This window comes from Lithobates pipiens, unplaced genomic scaffold (genome assembly GCF_037356315.1).
Source record: "Lithobates pipiens isolate NorthernLeopardFrog02 unplaced genomic scaffold, aLitPip1_a1.2 Scaffold_16, whole genome shotgun sequence".
Lineage (NCBI taxonomy): Eukaryota > Metazoa > Chordata > Amphibia > Anura > Ranidae > Lithobates > Lithobates pipiens.
In genome coordinates this window covers 515,191,881-515,216,163 of record NW_027507748.1, presented here as the reverse complement: position 1 = coordinate 515,216,163, position 24,283 = coordinate 515,191,881, and the positions used below count along the sequence as shown (strand labels likewise).

Below are 24,283 nucleotides of genomic sequence, written 5' to 3'. Positions count from 1 at the left end.
GGAACACCCTGTTTTTTTGTGGGTAAAAAAGTTTTAGTTATTCCCACACACTGTCGTTTTTGTGGGTAAAGTTTATACTAGTTCCCACATGCCATGGAAGGTAAAGTTTTATGCTGTTTTCCCACCCCTCGTTTTGGCACTGCTTGGGAATGTCCCAATGGTCTAAGAGAGGAGTTGTGTCAGTCAGTGAATATAAGAGAAAATAGGATTTTTTTTGTACTCACCGTAAAATCCCTTTCTCTGTAATTCACCGACTGACACAGCACCCGCCCCTCCTAATTAGAGTGCTGTCTCCAATTTCAATGAAGGGCTCATTCATAAGTGCAGCAGACACTGCTGCCCCCTGCAAAAATGATCTGATTAAGTACTTACCCACCCAGTGGTTCCAGCATTGTCTCTGCTGCCACCACTTGGGTCCAGCACTACTGTTTTCTTCAGTATCATCATTATGAGATTGCTGTCTCTTCAGGGTTAAGAGCACCTCCCAATGGCACACTACTAGGCACATCCCCTCCTGCTTGGGTAAATAAAAGACTATACCTCCTGATGTATGCGATATGTGATGTGCATATCCTGGGGAGTACCAGGAGTACTGACTGATTGCAAGAACCAAAAAAAAGAAAAAACCCAATAGATTTATAAGGTGGGGGAGTGTTGGAGAGAAGTTTATTTTCATGGTGAAGAGCCTCTTTAAGCTGTTAGTGCTTGTTAAAAATATATAAAAACTTTAATGTCCATAGTCTGGGCTCAGACATACTTTTAGTTGGTGTGACAGTCTACTGAGAGGCAGTAGTTGTCATGAATATTATGGATTCTGCCCAACAAGTGACCAATCATCTTGTATAAAGCCAGTGAAAATGTCAGTAATACATTCCCCAATAAAATGTTACTGAAGTTATTAAATGCAATTCCTTTCTTGTCAGTCTACCAAGATTAGGGAAAGTGAATATGCTTTTTATACAATGCAAGCAGGAGCCCTGCTCACAATGGCTTGCAAATTGATTTGAGCTATACAAGGTTAAATTGTGTTGCAGCATTTAAAAAGAACATTAAACTATTCATAACTGCTAGTAGGAAAGGCATGCACTGTGTTCCGCTGATTAGTTACTGGTAATCCTTTCCGAGTTCTCATGTAGCAAAGCTTTGCTAAAATTCATTTAACCACTTGAGGTCCGCGCTATAGCCGAATGACGGCCACAGCGCGGACCTGAATTTTCAGGAGGCCGTCACAGAACATCCTCCCCTTTGCGCGCGCCCCTGCCCCCCCATCCCGGCCCCTTACCACGTGATCAGCTGTCAACCAATGACAGCTGATCACGTGTGTAAACAAATGCTCAAGGGACATCGGTCCCGAAGAGGAAGGAGGCATATCTGCCTCCTCCTCTGTGCCTGCAAGTGCCAACCGCTAATGCCCACAGTGCACACCACTGCCACCTATCAATGCCCATGAGTGCCACCTATAAATGCCCATCAGTGCCACCTAGCAGTGCTGCCTTTCAGTTTAACCTATCGGTGCCCATCACTACCACCCATCAGTGCCACCTATTAGTGTCACTTCTGTGCCCACCAATACCACCTATCAATGCCCTTCAGTGCTCACCAGTGCCACCTTATCAGTGCCCACCAATGCCGCCCTATCGGAGCCCATTGGTGCCCATCAGTGCAGCCTATCTGTGCCCATCAGTGCAGCCTCCTCGGCATGCATCAATGAAGGAGAAAAATTACCTGTTTGCAAAATTTTATAACAAAATATAAAAAAATTAAGAAAAAAATAAAAATTATGTCTTTTTAAATTTAATAAAAAATGAAAACCGTAGAGGTGATCAAATACCACCAAAAGAAAGATCTATTTGTGGGAAAAAAAATGCTAAAACTTTTATTTGGGTACAGTGTTGTATGACCGCGCAATTGTCATTCAAAGTGCATCAGCGCTGAAAGATGAAAATTTGGTCTGCACAGGGGGGGTTTAAGTGCCCAGTAAGCGAGTGGTTAAAGTGGAATTGTGGTTAAAAAATAAAATGCCCCTTTGCTTTACACTGTGATCACCTTTTCTCATCCATTTTTTTTTTTTTACAGATATATTTATTGAATTTTTTATCAAGAGAAAATTAAAAACGACCCCACACAATTGTACAAAAAAAAAATTAGACAAACAATTAAAGTGGTTGTAAAGTCTCATGGTTTTTCACCTTAGTGCATTCTATGCATTAAGGTAAAAAACTTGTGTTGCAGCTGCCCCCAGAGCCCTTTTTCTTTACCTGAACCTGATGGTTCCAGCGATGTGCACAAGCCCAGCGACTCCAGCCACTATCTCAGGTCCTCATTGGATAGATTCAAATTCAGTGACACGAGAGCTGGGGGTGGGGCCAAGTCCTTTTATCTGTGTCAATAGACGCAGCAGCGGGACTCGTGAGTGCACCCGCATGGGTGCCCCCATGGTAAGCAGCTTGCCATATGGGCACCAATGAAGAGGAGGAGCCAGAAGCGCCATCGGCGCACCCCAGAAGAGGAGGATCGAGGCTGCTCTGTGCAAAACCTTGCACAGAACAGGTAAATAAAGCCTTGTACACACAATCAGATTGTTGTTAGGGAATTGTGTGATGACAGACTATTTTCCTAAAATCCGACCATTAGTACGTTCCTTCAGACAATTGTTGTCCAACTTTCGGCCAACAAATGTTGGATGGCAGGCTAGTAAATGTTCACTAGACACTGGTCTGTTGTCAGATTTTCATATAGTTTGTACACAAGTCTGTCACACAAAAGTCCAAAGTACAAACATGCATGCTCGGAATCAATGCTCACCAAACAAGACATTAGCAGAAGGTGCCCAAAGGGTGGCGCTCAAGAGCTGAAATTCCACGTAGTGCGTCACTATGTTCGTGTTTGTTGGCCGACAGTTGTGTGCCGTTTGTAAGACAAGTTACTGGAACACGCCCTTTGGTCAAAAGTCTGACGCTCTTGTTGGCCAACAATCTGATCGTGTGTACGAGGCTTTAGACAAAGTAGTATTAAATGTGTTTTACAAAGGCCTAGACCAGTGATGGCGAACCTATGGCACACCAGGGGAATCCCCCAGCCAGGCAGTCACTTGCACGGAGAAGCAATTATTCCGTAATACAGAGTACTCAGAAAAACTGCAGCATATTAAACACGGTATCACTGACAGCTAAAGCTGCTCATCCCAGAACTAAAGTACACCATCTTTAGGAAGCATTTGCAAAGCATTTGACCAATGTCATGCTTTTTTTTTTAAACCCCAAGCTCCCTTCACTTCTGATGCAGGTGTGTTAAGCAAAGATTTTTTAGCTTTAGCGTTACACAAGTTTGTAGAAGAATTGAGCAATCTTTGGGCTGTGCCAAAGCTTGCTGAGGCCCTGAAAAATCCACAGGATAGAAATCTAGAAGCAACCGTTACATGGCAGAGTTGTTTTTAATGTGCATACTGTTGAGGTTATCTTTGTTATTCTTTCTTTTATTTCTTATGCGTTTATGCCACAGAATAAGTGTGTGCCTATCAATTGCTCCCATGTAATTGTGCTTTAGTTCTATTTCTATTCTATAAAAATATATTTAGAGGGTGGCAATAGTGTCAAATATTTAAATGCTGCATGTTCCCATTTACACCAATCAACCATAACATTATGACCACTGAGCGGTAAATTGAATAACTTTGATTATCTTGTTACAATGGTATCTGAATATGGATGGGATATATTATGTTGCAAGTGAAAATGTTGTTCCTTAAAGAGGAAGTAAACCCTGATGAGTTTACTTCCTCTTTCATTCCCTGTAAAGGCAAAGCATAATGGACTACTATGCATCGCATAGTAGTCCATTATGTGTCACTTACCTGACACAGGAGCCAGCGATGTCACCGCTGTCCCCTGTAGTTCCGAGCATCCATCTTCTTGGTGGGTCTCCGTGGGTCTCGCTGCTCCGGAGCTGTGATTCGCCGGAGCAGCGATGACATCACTCCCACGCATGCACACCGGAGCCGAGACTCGCGGCATTGCCGTCATCGACGATGCCCCCGCTCAGTGTGCCTGCGCGCCGCTGTCCACGGCGCATGCGCCGTAGATAGCGGTGCCCGTCTTCGGGCAAATATCTCCTAAACCGTATAGGTTTGGGAGATATTTCTTGGACCTACAGGTAAGCCTTAACCTAGGCTTACCTGTAGGTCAAAGTGGTTTGTAAGGGTTTACAACCACTTTAAGTTGATGTGTTGAAAGCAGAAAAAATGGGTTAGTGTAAGGATTTGACTGACTTTGACAAGAGCTCAATTGCAATAGCTAAACAACTGCATCAGAGCAGCTCCAAAACTGCAGCGCTGGTAGGTTGTTTTCCGGTCTACAGTGGTCTGAGCATACTGAAAGTGGACGAAGGAAGGAAAACCAACAAACTGGTGACAGGGTCATGGGTGGGCAAATGTCATTGATGCACATGGGCAGCAAGGGTTGGCTCATGTAGTCTGATCCAATAGAACAGCTGTTGTAGCTCAACTTGCTGAAAAAGTTAAAGCAGAATTATTGACAACTTTTTTTCTTTCAATTGGGATAGAGTAAGGGGTGCGAGTTATAACCCCTGTTGATTTATTTTTTGCCTTTTTGCCATCAGTACCTCGTGGAGATTTACCTTCACTACCTATCACATAACTAAAACCGGAAGTGAGAGAAAGCCCTTGCAAATTAAGGAAATCACTTGGGAACCATCATGTCATAAGAACTAGTGTTCCTATTGGAAAATGTCCCCTCTTACTTTTCTTGGGTCAACCCAAAATTTGGGAGCATCCCTTTCTACTCTATCCAAAGCCAAAGAACACATTTTGGCTTTAGTTATACTATAGCTACCTCCCGCCCTCTGTATAGACAAATGATGGCGAGCGGGGTGCTCTGTTGTTCTGGGATGATGTCATATGACATTGCCCCACTCTCACCGCGCTTGCTTGGACACGGCATGAACCCAATCTTGGTAAAGAGTCAATGATGTGGCTCTTTACCTATGTGATCAGCAGGGTCCAGTCAGTGAACAGTCTTACTCACATAAACGCAACGACATTTGCATTGTAAGAAATAGACTACCCCTGAAGTTTGTCAGTTAGAAAAATGTTTTGGGGTAAACGGGCAATGATTGGGTAGTCGTATGCCTCATCTCATTTCTATGTATTGATAATGCGAGCAGGAGCCACACCGAACGGTTCTATGCAGTTTACAGGAATCATCTTGTGTATGTCCTTGGTATTTACTCTGTACTAACTGATCACCCACAGATGTCACCTGTCTGTAGGTAATCAGAGGGGGTTTGGGGACAAAGGAACCTACTGTGGGGTCTATGGTTAATAGGTGCCAATATTTGTTGATAATGCTTTTAACCCTGTTGTGTTCAGTACAGTATTTTGTTATAAGTCTAGTGATAATGGCCATTTGTGCCAGGAGATCATTTCTGATGGTAGAGGTCCCTCGCTTGAATGCCTTTTTCAAACATTTTTGGCTATAGCCTCTCTCAGATAGACGTATTCTGAGTAAATTGGCCTCCTTGATAAAAGCTTCCTCACTGGAGCAATTTACATCTGGCAGGAAGGTATTGACTATACAAGATAGATGTTACCAAGGGTCGTGGATGGAAACTTGTGGCGTGTAAGATATTGTTTCCTGCTGTTGGTTTGCAGAAACAACTCACAATACAGCACAGTCTCCTTGTTTTTTTAAATAGTTACATCCAAGAAGTTAACACTGGACGGTGGACGCACTGAGACATAGTGAATCCAAGGTTAACATCATTGCAGTTTAGAGTAGTAAGATAGGAAGCATATCCTCAGGACCCTCCCACAAGACAAAAATATCATCTATGTGGTCCGGATACATGGAGAAATTGTCATCCATGAACAGATGACACTCCCACTCCCCCAGGTACAAGTTGGCGTAGGCTGGGGCGCAGCATGTCCCCATGGTCATCTCCCTGCATCTGAAAGGAAGTGGGAGCCATTGAATGTGAACACATTAGGGTCTAAAATTTAATAAAGTGACATCACAATAAATTAATTAAAAGATTATTCTAAATTACTAGTCTAGGATGGAAGATAGTCCCTTAGCATGAGGTATCAAATTGTAGAGGGCTTTCATGTCTATGGTGGCTAAAATGGTGCCACCCGAGACGTGGATTCAATCCAGCACCTGCAATAAATGTATTGTGTCCTAGATGTGTGAAGGCAAGCTGGTAACAAAAGGTGTTCATCTACTACCCAACTTAAGTTTTTCGTGATGGCTCCTCTTCCTGAGATAATAGGTCTCACTGTCACAACTGAAGGTGCATCTAGCTTCAGCTGGTCGTCTTCCTGGGTTGCAGTTTCCGGCGCATGGGAGTCACAATCGCGTGTTCCCAAAATGTAGATCACACTGCACATGCATCGTGGTGTCACTGGTTGCTGCTGCTGTTATTATTTGCCAAATGGTGTACATACTAGTAAGCTTTATTTTAAACTGACCTTTATATATAAGTAAAAAAAAAAAAGTTAACTACTGCTTTAAATAATCTGCTACGAACTGCTTGGTGCCAGATACCACAGCATACCTTCAGAGGTCTAGTGATGTTCATAATGACTGATCGGTGTATGATGTTAGTATTGGCCGTAGTCTTAAGTGCAAATGATAGCATTTTGATTCCCAGTAGTACATTGTTTTATTGCAGCGTGGGAAAGGGGAGAACTAATATGACAGTCAATGTTTACTGTCAGGTGTATTGTTAAAATGCTGCCATAAGAACTGTGCATAGTTTGAGGTCTATTGATTAATTTTGGAGGCGCCATGTACCTAAATACTTTTGCCCTATGATACAAAGCTGAAATGATAAGTGCATGTCTTTAATTTATTTTCGAGTGCATATTTAACCGCTCAACCCCCGGACCGTTAAACTGGCCAAAGACCACATTTTGCGATTCGGCACTGGGTCACTTGGACTTACAATTGCGTGGTCGTGCGACGTGGCTCCAAAACAAAATTGAAATCCTTTTTTCCCCACAAATAGAGCTTTCTTTTGGTGGTATTTGATCACCTCTGTGTTTTATGGAAAAAAAAAAAAAAAAGTTTTATTTTTCATAAAGGAAAAAATTACAGATTGTGTTACATAGTATGCCAGAGGTACAGTCAGGCAGATAACATATAAGTAACCATCCCATACATAAAAAACCTATGAGGCAAACTTGTTACTGGGTATGTGGTCTAATGAACACGCAAAACATTTTGATTGGAAAAGTAAAAAGGTCCCCTAACCCCAAGAGCTCTGGCTAAAAAAGTGAGTGTAAACTTCGGAGGGGAGAGAGGAGAGAAGGTGATTCCTAGATGTCAGCCTTTGCGCCGAAAAGAATTCTATCCGAAGTCAGGGGAGAGAAAAAGTCACCTTGGCGCTTGGCGTATTCGGGGTCTGATTGGTCCTTTCCTAGGAATAGGGTGAGCTTTCCTGGGTATAGCGTATGCCTAATGGCCTCAGATTAACCCGGTAATTAGAGCGGTCGTGTCAGTCTTCCGTGTAAGGGGAAGGGGGGTAAGCTTCTGGCGTCAAGTCATAAAGCACGAGGGTACTGTCAGGGGGTCTGGGATGGGAGGGGAAGGAAAAGGGGGAGGGGACAGGGGGGAAGGGGAGCACATAAGAGGGGTCAAAGAGAGGGAAAGAGGAGAGGGAATAAGGACCTTTGTGGTCCACCCTCTGACTCCCACCAAGACAAGTCTTTCATAGGGGCTGGGTATGGTAGCTTCAGTTCCGGGTGTGAGAAGCCCCATTAGCTTTGGGGCTGATATGAGGCTGATATGAGGGTGATATGAGGGGCCCCCTCCAGTCCCGGACGCGTCATCATGTCAGGGGGACATAGGGTCAGTTTAATTCAGAGGCTTGGGCGTTCCTGGAATCGTGTGTGAATGGGCTTGTAGGGGACCCGATATCCGCCGAGGAGCGGAATTGGGTCCAGCGTTCCCATGTACGCGCGTATTTGTGGGGGGAGTCTCGAGCAATATGGATGAGCTCCTCCATTTCCGCTATCTTCCCTACCCTGTTCAGCCATTCAGAGGTGGTCGGGATCTCAGTGGATCCCCAATGTACCGGAATGCATAACTTGGCTGCGTTCAGCATGTGCATGCCCAGGGACTTTCTGTAGGAGGGAGTAGAGTTGGGGGAGTGGTGTAGAAGAAGCCTAGCTGGTAGAAATTCAATTTGCTGATTCGTAACTTGAGAGGTGATTGTGTGGACCTGCGCCCAGAAAGTCTGGATTCTGGGGCATGACCATCAGATATTAATGAAGGATCCCGGTTCTGTCTGGCATCTCCAGCAAGTTTCCGGTATTGCGGCATTAAATTTATGTAGGCGAAGCGGTGTACGATACCACCTGGAGAGAAGTTTGTAGTTGTTTTCTTGTGTATGTACGTTTAGAGATCCCTTGTGCGTGGTGATCAAAATGCTTTCCCAGTCAGCTTCTGAGAATTCTGCCTGAAACTCTCTCTCCCAAGCAGGACATGCCCTTCCATCCTTCGGAGAGTACAGCCAGAACAACATAGCGTGTATACTTGATATCAAATGTCGTTATGGAGTGGCTTGGGAACAGAGAGTTTCCAAAGGGGTAAATGTCCGAGATAGAGCTTCCGCTCGGTTAGACGCTCTAAGAAAGTGGCGTATTTGGAAGTACGACCAAAATGGGAGAGGCTGACTATCGGGCCTAACAGGGAGGGCGTTATGATCTAGAAGCTTTCCACCCTTATAAAAGTGGTGAGCTTGTATATCTTCATGGGGCCATTCCGATTTCAAAAAGCCTTTGGTCATGCCGGGGAGAAATGCAGGGTTCATGCGAATCGGCGTAAGTGGACCTGGATTCGACGATAATTGGAGTTGTTTGCAGGTTAACCTGAAGCTATTAAGGGTAGCTCCTATGAGGGGGTGTTCTTTTGCTAGCTTAGGTACATGGGAAGGGAGAATCCACGGCAAGGTCTTAATAGGTAGGTTGGAGAACTGGCTCTCAAGATGAACCCAACCCTTGGGTTCCTCTTGGGTAACCCAATCCACAATTCTACTCAAGTGGCAAGCAAAAGAGTAGTTCCGTAGATTTGGGAGGCCAATGCCACCCAAGTGTTTGGGCTTTGTGAGTTGGGCGAAGCTTATGTTTTTTTTTTTTTTTTTTTTTGCACTATAAACAAAAAAAGAGCAACAATTATGTAAAAGAAACATTATTTTAACTTTTTGCTATAATAAATATCCCCAAAAAATATATATAAAATTTATTTTTTTTCCCCTCAGTTTAGGCCGATACGTATTCTTCTACATATTTTTGTTAAAAAAAATTGCAATAAGTGTATATTGATTGGTTTACGCAAAAGTTATAGCGTCTACAAAATGGGGGATAGTTTTATGCCATTTTTTTTAATAACTTTTTTCTTACTAGTAAAGGCAGCGATCAATGATTTTTATCGTGACTGCGACATTATGGCAGACACGTCGGACAATTTTAGCACATTTTTGGGACCATTGGCATTAATACAGCGATCAGTGCGATTAAAATTGCATTGCTTACTGTAAAAATGTCACTGACAGTGAAGGGGTTAATGTATATCCCAGGAGTGTTCTAACTGAAGGGGGATGGGATTGTGTAGGGAAACTCTGTATGAACAAACGATCTGTCAGTTCACTGCTCGGAGAACTGGAAACTGTGTTTACACACATAGCCCCCGGTTCTCCGTGTGCCCTGAGCGATCGCGGGAGCCCGGCGATGATCAAGACCGCTGGGCACTTGCATTGGCTTGGGGAGCAAGCGGGGGCCGCGCCAGCGCCCACCTAGTGGCCATTTATGCTACCGACATAGCATAACTGTGATTCGCGCAGCCGAGCCATGCTGCCGCAGTGTAACTGCGGCGGCTGGTCGGCTGGTGGTTTAACCTTTAGGCCTCATGCACGCAATGTTTTTACAGCTGCTCCTAGGGGTGTCTGGTATGTGTTTTTTATTTTATTTTTCTGCGTCTAAACTCCCCTGCATATTAGCCCATGTGTCAATGCACACCCACTGTCAGTGCATCCAGGAGCAACAGAGTTTAGCATTTGAGAGTTTATTCATTTTAATACAAAAGATAATAGGGAGACGGGACTTTAAATGAAGTACGTGGAGGAACAAGTGTTGTGTGGCATTATAATCCGAAAAAATGGATGGCACATGATACATATAGAAAAGCCCAAAATTGGATCGCACATGATTAGAATATAGTCAAATACATAATGCATGAACAGAATCCACAATGACGTGGTAGGATGAAGTATGTGATTTGAACACGACATCTGTTGGCTCAATGCATTTCGTGACTTGAAAATTATTCAGTTTAGTCAATACTCATCACACACCTTTATAATTCAATTTACTTTCTACAGCCCCAATTTGGTTTTTGTGATCACACATGCTTACTCACACATCAGTCTGATGCATGACTGCTGTTTTGCCTCTTGGCATGCTAGAGAACCTTAGTGAACAAACATCATCATGAAAGCCAAGGAACACACCAGACAGGTCAGGGATAAAGTTGTGGAAAAGTTTAAAGCAGGGTTAGGTTATAAAAAAAATAATATCCCAAGCTTTGAACATCTCACGGAGCACTGTTCAATCCATTATCCGAAAATGGATAGCATATAGCACAACTGCAAAGCTGACAGGCTGGGTAAGGAGAGCATTAATCAGAGAAACAGCCAAGAGGCCCATGGTAACTCTGGAGGACCTTCAGAGATCCACAGCTCAGGTGGGAGAATCTGTCCACAGGGCAATTGTTAGTCGTGCACTCTGCAAATTTAGCCTTTATGTAAGAGTGGCAAGAAGAAAGCCATTGTTGAAAGAAAGCCGTAAGAAGACCTGTTTTCAGTTTGTGAGAAGCCATGCGAGGGACACAGCAAACATGTGGAAGAAGGTGCTCTGGTCAGATGAGACCAAAATTTAACTTTTTGGCCTAAAAGCAAAACGCTATGTGTGGCGGAAAACTAGCACTGCATATCACCCTGAACACACCATCCCCGCTGTGAAACACGGTGGTGGCAGCATCATGTTGTGGGGATGCTTTTTTTCAGCAGAGACCGTGAAGATGGTCAGAGTTGATGGGAAGATGGATAGAGCCAAATATAGGGCAATATTGAAAGAAAACCTGTTAGAGTCTGAAAAAGACTTGAGACTGGGGCGGAGGTTCACCTTCCAGCAAGACGACCCTAAACCTACAGCTAGAGCTGCAATGGAATGGTTTAGATCAAAGCATCTTCATGTGGTGTTAGGATGGCCCAGTCAAAGTCCAGACCTAAATACAATTGAGAATCTGTGACAAGACTTGAACATTGCTGTTTGCAGACGTTCTGCATCCAATCTGACAGAGCTAGAACTATTTTGCAAAGAAGAATGGGCAAACATGTCACTCTCTAGATATGCAAAGCTGGTAGAGGCATAACTAAAAAGGTGGTTGTACAAAGCATTGACTCGGGGGTGGGGTGAATTCAAATGCACACAACACTTTTCACATATTTATTTGTAAAGAATCTTGAAAAACACTTATCATTTTCATTCCACTTTACAATTATGTGGCACTTTGGGTTGATAATGTCCTCAAAATATTGACACAGAAGTCCACACACTGTGTGAGTAAATGGGGATATTCCACCCAAAAAATCTTGAAAGTGTCACATCAGACCAGGAACCTCCACCAGAATGGTCACAAATGAAGGCTTGCCAAATGTATATGACACTCTAATATAGAGGAGTCCTAAACCACATATAGTACAGCAGCGGTCCCCAACCTTTTTGGCAGCGGGAACCATCTGCATAGAATAATATTATGCAGGTTTTCGCGGGCAATTTGTCAGGGCAATTGCTGCTGTTGGTGCTTCAGTCATCACGGTACGATGGTTGATATTGTGTCAGGATGATTTAAGTGCATTATTTCTATTACATTTTAATATTGAAATAGTTCAACTTACCATAATATAGAATTAGAATCAGAGGAAGCCCTGATCATGTTACTTGCCATCGTCGCTTACCACCAGATGCAGCTTTTCACTTGCCATGTCACCTGCCACCAGATGCAGCTTGTCACGTCGCCTACCACCTGATGCAGCTTGCCACTTGCCACCAGATGCGGATTGTCCCTTGCCACGTGTCCTGCCACCAGATTCAGCTTGTCCCTTGCCATGTCACCTGCCACCAGATTCAGCTTGTCCCTTGCCATGTCACCTGCCACCAGATGCAGCTTGTCACGTCGCCTACCACCTGATGCAGCTTGCCACTTGCCACCAGATGCGGATTGTCCCTTGCCACGTGTCCTGCCACCAGATTCAGCTTGTCCCTTGCCATGTCACCTGCCACCAGATTCAGCTTGTCACTTGCCACGTCGCCTGCCACGAGGTTCAGCTTGTCACCTGCCATGAGATTCAGCTTGTCACTTGCCACCAGATGCAGCTTGTCACTGTTACCTGGCACCAGATGTGGATTGTCACTGTTAGCTGCCTTCAGATGAGGATTGTCACCATCAGCTTGTCACTAATTAATCTAAATGTAAAAATCATGTGGTCCCCCCCCCCCAAAGCATTGCAGTACAGTACAGGTGCTGACAGCCTCTCCTCAGCATGGGTATACTAGCTAGCGGTACTATCCCAGACTGCGGGCGGGGAGAGATTACATCATTCGCTCTCTGCTCGGCTGCACCTCTGTGTAGAGCAGGCTTTGCGCCCCTTCAAGTAAGGGCAGAACAGCGGTGCGGGAAAGATCGCTGAGTCTCCTTTTGTGCTGTTGCCCGGCATCAGAGGCACCGCGGCCTGGGGTTTGGTGACCTCTGTGGTACAGGAATCTACACAAACGGTATCCCCATTGGTCCTCTTTAGAGTCCTCTAATGACCCGGTTTGTCATACAAATCTTCCCTACCACCCACAAATGGTCAGAAGTCAACACAAGAGCAGACGCTCCACATAGAGTAAAATCCCACAAAAACATTTCTTTTAGAAGTATTGCACTTACAGGCTTCAACAGATGGTTGCCCATTAAACAAAAAATTCTGTCTGGCACATAGATCAAATTCCAAGTCACGTCTGGGTATATGTCTTGTGGTATATGTATCAGCGCAACAGAGTTGAATTGCCTTTCTTTTTATATTTCTGATGCATGTTTTGCGTATTCTACTCTATTGTTTTCCTTTTGCACAATTTGCACCAAACATGATTTATTTATGCCTTTGTGGATAAAGAGAGACAGTTTTAACTGGATTTAAATAATACTTTCCATTGCTAGAGTGGCTTAGTTTGCCATTGGAAAGAATTGTAAATTGTGCAGTGGCAGGTTTGAATCATTACACATTCTGCTATGGAGCCAATACTTGGTGGAGCAGGACTCATTTCTCTTCTGCATTCAGAAACAAAGAACTATACACCAGTTAATCGCTATCTGCGTAGTGTAGGTACAGATCTTTTTTTTGTCTGGTGTTCCTTGCAACATACCTGCCATTTGTCATAAGACTTGAAAACACAGAACTTTAATAAAGATAAGTGACTAGAAGCGGTATTGTAGGTTATCTCAAATGTTGACACTAAACATATGCTGAGTATAGCTTTCTTTTAAGCTGACACCTTAGCCGTGTATCTGTAACATTTAAATACTCTCTTTGAAATTCCTTCTCTGTAGGTGGATGCCTTTGTTGCTTACACGCTGCATGCGTTTATTGGTATTTAAAAAAAACTTGGATTATTTTGGCTTGCTGTGCCCAAAAAAAAAAATTGTTGAAAATACAGTGAGATCCATCTCTTAGTTTCCTTCAGTATAAGTTATTCATTTTCATTTTAAGAATGAGAAGCAGCATCATTGTATTAAAATAATTCATAGAAATTTAGTTTCAAAACTAAAGGAAATGTAAACGCAAACTTTTGCTTATAGCAGTGCTCCTCAAGCCAGCAACATTTCTAGTCATTTCCTTGGGACCCACTTATATCTCTGTGCCCTAAGTGCGCATTAATACCGGTGTCAATTTAAATTGTCACTGTTTTTGACCATGCATTTTAATATTGTGCATTTTTAAAGGATTTTTCTGGCTTTAGCTTCCTGCCAGTTCTCCAGAAAGTGCACCTTTTTTTATTTTTATTTCATAGGTTTTCAGAGAAATTTAGCAAAAGCATGTTGAAATTCAAAAGTGCATTATGTTGTAAACCCCCCCCCCCCCCCCAAAAAAAAAAAAAATCGCGTTTTTAAATAGACGCTCACTAGTGAAAAAACTAAAATAAAGAAAAAAAGCCACAAGTTTTGTCACCTAAAGTACCTTGACAAAAAGCCAGGAGATATGGGGGAATGCCCAGGCTTGGCCAGGCAAGCTCAAACACTTTGGGCAGTGTTAGAGCTATCCACCAAGTTCTACCATCTCACATTTTGGCCTATCGCTATGATGGCCTTTTTCACTGAACAGGACAGGCAATCCTATTGGACGCCTAGCAGGAGGTGAGATGAGACGCACAGTGGAAGCCACTGTGATCTAGGAGAGGATACAGAAGTAGCTATCTGACCCACAGCTCGCCGCCCCTCACCTGCTGCTTGATCCACAGTTCGCTGCCTTCTGCCTGACCCACAGCTTGCTGCCCTTCACCTGCTGACTGACCCAAAGCTCGGCACACCTCACCTGCTGCCTGACCCACAGCTTGCCGCTCCTCAACCACTGCCTTACCCACAGCCCGCCAACTAGGAGGAGTAAGTGTTGGACAGACCAGCAAATGGCGGGCGGTTGTGTTGTTTAAGTGCTGACACTCCCTGGGGGGGGGGGGTTGTTTGCCGCCCCCCCCCCCCCCCCCCAAAAAAAAAACACCAGCCGCTGCTGTCTGACTGTTTCTTAGGACTGCTGAGACTCATTTTTACAGCCAATGCTATATGTGTCGGGACCCACTGTCATTGTTTTTGATACATGGAGTTGACCAGCTGTCAAACTGACAGCAGTGCACTGCAGACTGCACTGGAAAGCAGTTGTCCCTATGTAATCTGCAGGACCCCACTGACTATTTTAATGCAGTATCATAAAACTATGAAAGAGGCATAGAATGAGAGGCTTCAACTCCAGCTGCACCCTCCCTCCTCCAAACACAGCCTCCAAGGCTGAAGCCTGTTGTGAGTCTGCAGATTGCCAAGCATTGAAAATAATTTTCAGTCTCTTAATGATGTGTAATATGATAAGGGATGGCTGCATTAGTTCATTGCACTATACATTTTTCAGAAGGTTCAAGGTGTTTTTTTTTCCCCCCTTCCTTACATTTCAAATGTGTATGTCACATTTTGTCTGAAGTTACTCTTTAGGCATTTCAGTGTACTGTGTTTATTTACTGAATATGGGGGCACAGGTGCCCACAAATATATATTTGCATGTGTATACGCTTTCTGATCACCTTCCCTTACTTCTTCCAGATAGATGGCCCGTGTGTTTTACAAGTTCAGAAAATCCGCAATGTGTCTGCACCAAAAGACAATGAAGAGTCTCAAGGAGCACCCAGAATGCTTCGTTTACAGATGACCGATGGCCATACAGCCTGCACAGCCATAGAGTTTAATTACCTGTCAAAAGTCAGGTAAGAGGTTTTCTTGCAGGAGAATAGCTTGTGTGGTTGCTTAGTGGAAAGTAAATGGTAACAACATGGCCTAGCACAAACCTGGTTTAATCATTCATTGGCTTGTGTTACTTAACCTGCGGAGCTGACCTGTAGTTATCAGCTTTTGCAGGCTTTCTCCTTTTCTTGTATGTTATGACTCATTTTAAGTGATATTTCTTTTGTTTTGTAAATCTAATGAATAATGTACGACCAATATAGAAAGTGACATTTTTTTCAGAGTCAATGACACAGCATATTAAGAACATATTAAGAACATAGTGCTCACTTGACCTAATGACTTCTCATGGGCAAGCCTGCCAATATTCTGGTGTAATATTAGATCTGTGGCTTTTTTTAATGTGATATTTAACAGTTATTTACAATGAAAGTACAAATGTTTCAGGTTTGCTTTCTAATTTTAATCTTACCTTCTACACGATTAACCTTGTGTATATGTGTAATTGCTCTGTGTATGTAATTTTCCTGTTTCATAATGAAAGGTAAATGTGAGGACAAACAATACAAAAACACTTATGATAAATGAAGGCACGATTGGTCCTCAGCAGTTTGGCCATATCTTCAGTAATACCGCTATGACACTGGAAATTGGGGGGATCTTTTTCTAAACATTTGGCATTATTGCTAAAACAAGATTATGTTTTAATAACTATTCTTTTCATGGAATATTTTAATCAGGCTATGCAAATTGTAATGTTTTTTTATAATAGTTTTTAATAATTTTTTTAATGTCGTAAAGTGTTACTAAACCCACAACAGTAAAATTGGTCTGTAAATGAAGTAAAGAATGCTTGTTATACTCACTGTTGAACCTAAGGGGTTAATCCTCCACACTGTGTAAAAAGACTGTTTTATCCTGTTTACTCTGATTCTTACACTGTCCCCAGTCTATCTCCTTATAGTACAGAGCCTTGGGGCAAGCTGGACATGCTCAGTTTGGTGTGTATTGCTATAATGTTTTTCCCTTTTTTTGGGGGGGGATGGTACATGTGAACAGCACAGTCCAGGCAGAGGGTCAAAGGTCCTGCAGCCTCATAGGACAGTCAGAGTAGAATGCAAATTCCTTCTACAACTTTTAACCAGACACTGATAGAAGTCACAAGACTGCTATATACTGCTGATGAGAAGGGTTATTTATCAGATTATATTTGCTAAAATAATTGTGTTTCCATATTCTGTGGGAGACCAGATATGGTGAGTGCAGGGTCCTGGGTTTAGTATAACTTTCATTGAAAGATATTCACACACGTACAATAAATAGGTTATGTACAATGTCATGATGAATATTTAACTGCCAAATGCACGTTCATTTGAAATGTTTTATGCCGCATACACACACCCGGACTTTCCGGTCGACTAGGTCTGACGGAATCAGTCCGTCGGACAATCCGAATATGTGTGGGCTAATCTGATAGTTTTTTGTTAAAAAAAACCTGATGGACCTAGAAATAGAACATGTTTCAAATCTGTCCGACGGACTCAATTCCTATTGGAAAAACCGTTTGTCTGTGTGCTGGTACGACGGACCAAATACGACGCAAGGGAAAGCTATTGGCTATTGAACTTCCTTTTTTAGTCCCATCTTACGTCATCACGTTCAAAACAAACGTACTTCGTTTGTCTGTGTCCAAGTCTGTTCGTCCGGAAAGTCCGTTGGAACTCCGCCGAAAGTTCATCGGGAAAAAAACGTCGAACCTAGTCTGCTGGAAAGTCTGGTCCTGTGTGTGGCATTAGATTCTTATTTTTTGTCCAACCACTGTTTTATACATTTTTGTCTCATTTTAAAAGATTGGGTTGGATCTTGTTTCACGTATCCTTACAATTAAAACCCATCTCAAGAAATTTTTTTCATTTTCTATACAGTTAGTAGGAGTTCAAACAATTCATCAAGTTTTTATTTCTGTTTAATACCATTGAAAAGATTTTACATTCTTGTTTCTGTAGCACCTATTTGAGAAATGGAGGAAGGTATGAACAAGAGTACAAACATTGTGAAAAGTTCTAACCCCTCCTCACTCCCTCCCTTGATCTTTCATTTTGGTGAGATTTCACTTTTTTGTCCATTCCATTCTGTGTGATGCAAGCGCATGCTAGCCCTATTCGGGCTTAGCATTGGTTTGTCCCAAGCAGAGTGAAAATATGTTCTCTTCATTCTGCGTGAGGCGAATGCATGCCAGCCCTATTTGGGTTTGTTTGCATCCTATAAAAAAATTGAAAACAATCAGATAAAATTTGTTAATCAAAATTTTTTTTTATTTATGGTATATAAAATCACAACTGATATGTGTGCTGGGATGCCTGGTCACCTTGGGGATTGGGGATGGGGGAAGGAATGGGGCTGGTGCCCATACATATAATGATGGGCAGATGATGGTGCACATTCTTCATAGGAGTGTGAGGGGGTAAAATAGGGTCTGGGTCTTGGTGATGGTGGGTGGCGGCTGGTGGAGAGGAGGGGGCTGATACAGATGCTTGCACTGTTGAAGTTCCGGGGGACATTAGGGGATCCTGAGAAACTGTGTATAAATCGATTAAAGGTGGAGACGGCCCCCCACTATATTTTTCCTGTCTATATCTTCCACAGTGTCCTCCAGAATGCTGTACATGTGGTGGCAGAAGCAGGTTCGCTTGTTGCTTGGGTTGAAGAAAGCATCAACACTGCGCCACTCCTGCCACACTTCCTGCAGCAGTGCAAGCACCCTGTCCTCAGTCTCTGCACTAAACTTGACCCTACGCCCACGCCCCAGGCCACGGCACCTCAATGACCATGCACTTCACCTTGTTGTTGGCTGCCGCTGGATTCCTGTAAAATAAAAAATATATAGATTGGCGTGTAGGTAGGTTTATAGACAGACAGGCAGACAGACACGGAGATAGACGGGCAGACATGACATAACAGGTGGACAGTTACCTCATGTGTTGTCGTCTGGGCGTGGCTTCCGACACTGCTGTCACGCGGAGATGCGTAGGCTGAGCTGTTCGTGTCACTGGTGGTGGGTCTGTCCACTGCTGGCTCTTCCCCTGCCTCCTCTCTTTTCTCTGCAATATTGGATATCATCCTACAAAGAATAGAATTTAAATAGTTGACATTATACATTAATATCGCCTGCAAAGAAATACACAGGGGGAATTACATGATGTAAAAAGAAGACAATACAAAACATACTCTGGTGCTGTTACTCATCTCTTGCCATACGAATGTCAGGTTCTGGTGATAAATGTGCGGCTTCTTTTTGGGCGCTGCCGCTCCGGCCCGGGCTGCCTTTTTCTCTTCCATGAGGTCCCTCCTCACAAGATCACAGAAGGATTTCCACCACCGCTGATGGACTTTGCCTAAAGAATAGTGGACAAGAAGAGAAAAGTGTATAGGAAGAGGTTAAAGTGGTTGTAAACCCTTACAACACACTTTGACCTACAGGTAAGCCTAGATTAAGGCTTACCTGTAGGTCCAAGAAATATCTCCTAAACCTGTACGGTTTAGGATATATTTGCCCGAAGACAGGCACCGCTGTAGACAGTGGCGTGCAGGCGCACTGAGCGCGGCATCTTCAACGACGGAGATGCCGGGCGTGTCGGCTCCCGTGCGCATGCGTGGGAGTGACGTTATCGCGGCTTCGCCGAATGACAGCGGCGGGGCTGCGAGACCCCACCGAGAAGATGGATGCGCCGGACTACAGGGGACAGCGGTGACTTCGCTGGCTCCTGTGTCGGGTAAGTGACACATAATGGACTACTATGCGATGCATAGTAGTCCATTATGCTTTGCCTTTGCAGGGAATGAAAGAGGAAGTAAACCCATTAGGGTTTACTTCCTCTTTAATAAGGGTTATGCATTCTACATTTACATTGCAGAACAAACAGATCATGCATTCCATGAACATAGACTTGTACTTGTTTCTTTTTGTTCACCATGTAAGATGTTTCCCACCCCCGGGTGAGAGAGGAGCTGAACTCCATCCACATTTTATATTATGTGGTCCCCATGCTGTGCATGTGCCAGGTCCTAAAGCTTGGGATGGGCCTCCACAGCTGTAATTAGAGCTGGCTGTGATACAGAGCTGGCCATGTTTTGTTCCTCCTCTTTCTCTTTCCCACAATATCCCTGGTGTGCACAAGGCTTTTGGGTAATTACAGACAGGAATTTCCTGGGGTTTCAACATCAGCTTCAAAATAGCTCTAGTGCCTCAGAACACGTTGGTCCTGCTTTTTTAAATTTTATTTATTTATTTTTTTATTTTTTTTGGAGCTTAAAAACGCCAGTGCCTGTTACAGATCGAAAACTCCATGGTGTGTATGAGGCCATTGAATAACATGGAGTGGCGTTTTTAAGCTGCAAAAAAGCGTAAAAACGTCCGCATGTATGAGGCCTTACTCTAAAAAAAAAAAGTTTGGTGGGGTTTTTTTTCTTGTTTTGCTTGTAGAAGCATATGCCTAAAACCGCCTGAAAAAGCCATAGTGTGCATGGACACATTGGCTAACATGGAGGGAAGTTTTCAGGCAGAAAAAAATAACAGCTCAAAAGCCTGTAGGGGCCGCTCCTTTGAGCGGCAGTGCGCATGAGCCCTTGGGCTCCATGCACACAGGACTTTCAAAAAAGTATTTCTGGACGTCAAATTGATGGGAAGAAAATGCTGCTTTAAAAATGCGCTTTTAACAGCATTTTTTAAACACGTTCAGCGTCTCTTGTGGTCAGAAGAACTGCTCTTAAAATCGATTTTAGGGTGTTCAGACAATATCCCATAAACTCCCCTGCTGATAAACTTCAAATAAGGTCCATGTGTGCATGGACACACAGGATAGCATAGAGGGGAGTTTAAAAAATGCCCAAACTCCCAAAAATGTAATTTTATCAGCTTCAATGTTCATGAGGCCTAAGATGCGTTCCATTATTTCCCAGTCTCAGTAAAGATGGATATTCAGTTGCAGGAGCTGCCTGTTGTTTAAATTAAGACTCTGGCCAGACTTCAGGCCATATAGCAGTATGCCAGTCAGACATACAGAATTTTTTTTTTTATAGGTTTTCTAAACCTGCAGTGTACAGAAGGCCATCAAAGCTGTCATAGGTGTAAAAAACAAAACAAAAAAACATTTTTTTTTTTTCATTATAGCAGTTTAAAGATTATTTTTATAACTTTTAATCACAAAATGGTTTTGCAGCATTTATGTACAGTATTAATATTTAAAGTGAAGTAATTCTTCCTTTTATTAGAACCCTCTCACATCCTACTTTTGATGCTGACCTTGGAGATATGAGTATTTTTTAGAAATACAAAGTAAACACATAGTAGATCATCATGCATTTGGACTATTGACAAAGGTTTCTACTATTTAAAGCTGATCTAAAATAATTGCTAGCTATCTGTTGAAAAGCGATTTTGATTAATGAGTTCTAAGCTTCTGCTTTCTAAAGGTGCCAGTTTTATAGAGACTGCAGGAATAATCTCACATAATTACACTTCAAGGCCACCAGGTTAGTGAGGCTGGGGCATGTAGATAAGAACCTCACACAGAGAATTTATGGATCTTCTGAATTTGCTTACATCTTTTAAGTTGGTATGATGCTCACAAACTCTTAGCAGGTAGACATTAAATAATTTTAAAGCAGTTTTGAACCTTACTCTGAACATCAGTTACATCCCCTCCTTGCCCTATAACCTACTCTATTAAGCTAAACTGCTTAGATAAAGCTTACTTAGATCAGTTTTTACGTGTTAAAGCTAAACTCTGTGAATGTGCCCCCCACACTGGCTCTGGTGCTTACCTGCCCTCCCAGGGCTAATCCTCTGCATCATCATGTCCAATGTAAGGCTATTTACCAGGGGTAAGGTAGGCATTTCTCCTTGTCTGTGCACCCCTAGACATAATAAGCACCCCTTACTGTGTGTGTGTGGTTTGGGGGCACTGCAAGGATTGTTTTTTTCACAGCCCTGGCGTTAAGCTTTAAAAGAGACTCTGTCTGCATTCCGCTGCCATCACCAAAATATGACAACAGAGGGTCCTCTATAGACTATGGAAGTTAGATTCTTAAATATAGCCAGCTAGTCACTCTGCTAGAAATCAAACTTCACCTGGACAGGGGCCACATGTTCTTATTGGAAGTCTACAGCTCAAAGAAGATATGGCAAAATGTAGATATACCCAAATAAAATAGGGAGCAATGTGCGCATCATCTGGAGTTCCTAGTTATTGCTCAATTCAAATCTGACTTCTGGTTGGATGAAGTGTACTACTAGGACACTAAAGACATCTAAAATATGTTTTTTTCAGCAGGTAAATTGATACCTACCTTGCTTCCAATGGATGAGCAACTATTATGAGCCAAGTACCTGAAAAGCATTACCAACTGGCAGCACAGTAATGCAGGAGCAGAAAAGGGAATCCTGCCTTTTCATTTTTGGATTTTTTTTTTTTTTTTTTAATTAACCTATTTTTCTGGAGTAATTTTAGAATTTTATAAGGTTTACCTTGCAGAACAATAAAGCAAAAAGATATTAAAAGACAAGTTCGGGAATTTCAAAAAATAAACATTTATACTTGCCTAAGTGGATGTTGGTGGATGGTCCGATGTTGCATCTGTCACCCACTTCCTCTAAGACAGAGAACTGAGCGCCCAAAGAGTGCTGATTGCTTAGTTCACAGTCTTCAGTGAGCACTGCTAGTCCAGCGCTCTCTGAAGTGCCGGGCTGTGCAGAGGGCATTAGTGGCTGGCTCTGAGCCTGTGGCCAGTCCAAACGTCTGGGTGGATCCCAACATTAAAGTTAGGATCGCTCCAGAGCTTTAGCCCACTGCTTATTGAATACTGGTCATGGGAGTGACCCACAGTAAAAGTAGTGCCAAAATAGCTTTGGCCCTACTTCTCTTTAAAGTCCAATTACTTGATCTACTTGGCTATAAAATGGATGCTGAACTACAGTATATCTTATGATCTCCTTTTTATATGGTCATGATTGCCTGCAGCTCAAGAATCATTATAGCCTAGATGTGGTGTAGGTTTATTGGCCATGCAAATGTAAACTGATTGCGATGAATGTGTCATTTTCTGACTACATTTCTTCCATAGGTGAAAACAGCTTATAGTCATGGGCTGTTACATTCCCTGATTGCACATTTGTGTGTTTATCAGTATGGATTAAAGCAAAATGTGTATTACAGCTACAATGTGCAATCAGCTTTGAGGATTAAGGATTGAAAGTATGTGATTTTAAATGTTTTGGTTGGTGTGTGTAGGCCCTCACTTATTATTGGTACATGTAATGGAACTTGGAAAATCAAATTGTAATGTGTGTATAGCAAGTTTACATGCTTTCACCTAAATCAACCTCATGATGCCATCCGCCCATCTAATGATAACAAAGAATTCTATTAGATTTTTTGCTACGATAGATCGTTTCTTATTGAAAACAATTGTTTATTGATCAAACTGCCCATGTAGTGCAGTTGATGTGTAAAAGATGCGATTCTTTCATCAAACTAATCGTATGAAATGGTAAAATCATTAAATAAGTGTCTAGCAAAATAACCACACGTGTTTTAGTTTGATAATTTGATCAGTCTTATAGGTAAGAAAATCAAGAGATGTGCACAATTTTTAAACACTTCCATTTTTATTCATTTACCGTATTTTTTTTAAGTTTGGGTTAGAAAGGCAGATTGGAAAATTTGTTGGATGTGTACAAGATGCATCAAACTTTTTATTTATTTTTTTTTTTTTTTGCAGAAACTTAGTCAAATGAACAAAAATGGTTGTAGTATCAATTATAATATAGATCCAGGGTCTCCAAACTTTATAAAGAAAGGGCCAGTCTACAGTCCTTCAGGCTGTAGGGGGAGAGGACTGCGCCCAGGGCGAGTAAACAATGCCCGATCTTTAGTATTAATGGGAGAAATAGTTTCTGTCAGTGGAAGGAATAGTGCCCCATTGTTGGTGTCAGTGGCAGGAATTATGCCTCAAGGGCTGGATAAAGACGAGCAAAGGGCTGTAGTTTGGAGACCACTGCTGTAGATCATAATATGATTGAACACATTCACACATGCATGACATACATGTGTGGCACCATTCAAAGAAAATATTGACATGCAACTAAAGATCCAGATTTGATTGAAAAAAAAGTTTGAATGGACTTGGACAAATCTGCTTTTGTTTTTGTTTCATCTATGTTATTGTAAAGAATTGCTGGAAGCACTTTCTTTTCTTTCCTGCTAAAATTTCCAGGCAAATTTTAGGTATTCAGCATCTTTATTTTATGCATTTGCTTCCGCATTATTATATTAGCTTTTTACCTAAGTCACCGCATAAAATGCATAGAGCTCAAAGGGCAGGTATTCACTTATAAATGTGACTCCCTTTTCTAATACACTTACAAAGCCCTGTAAATCTTTTTCCCTCACAATCTTAAATTCAATTATTTTAAGTGCCACATCCATTGTAAGCGTTATATAAATAAGGATATAAATGCATTAGGTAATTGATACCTTTGCAGTATTGTGTGGTTACCAGAAAATCATCTTTGAAAAGTGTGTTCTTCCTGCATCATAATAGAGTGTGTGTTTATTACCTTGGCGCTGTTCGACCGGAAGAAAGAACTTGTATAAATTCACCAACATAAACCAATATCTGTGTGGCAAACTGTTGGTTGCCCCTCCTAAGTGCTATAGACTGGC

The 24,283-nt window shown here is 42.4% G+C and overlaps 1 protein-coding gene across 1 annotated transcript in view; it reads left to right on the top strand.

Annotated features, from left to right (window-relative positions):
* The window catches only part of TDRD3 (tudor domain containing 3), a 439,138-nt gene that overhangs the window by 204,705 nt on the left and 210,150 nt on the right, over window positions 1-24,283 (top strand). The window contains exon 4 of the mRNA XM_077483142.1: window positions 15,423-15,583. Coding sequence (XP_077339268.1) covers window positions 15,423-15,583 — 161 coding nt within the window. The remainder of the gene's footprint in view (window positions 1-15,422; window positions 15,584-24,283) is intronic.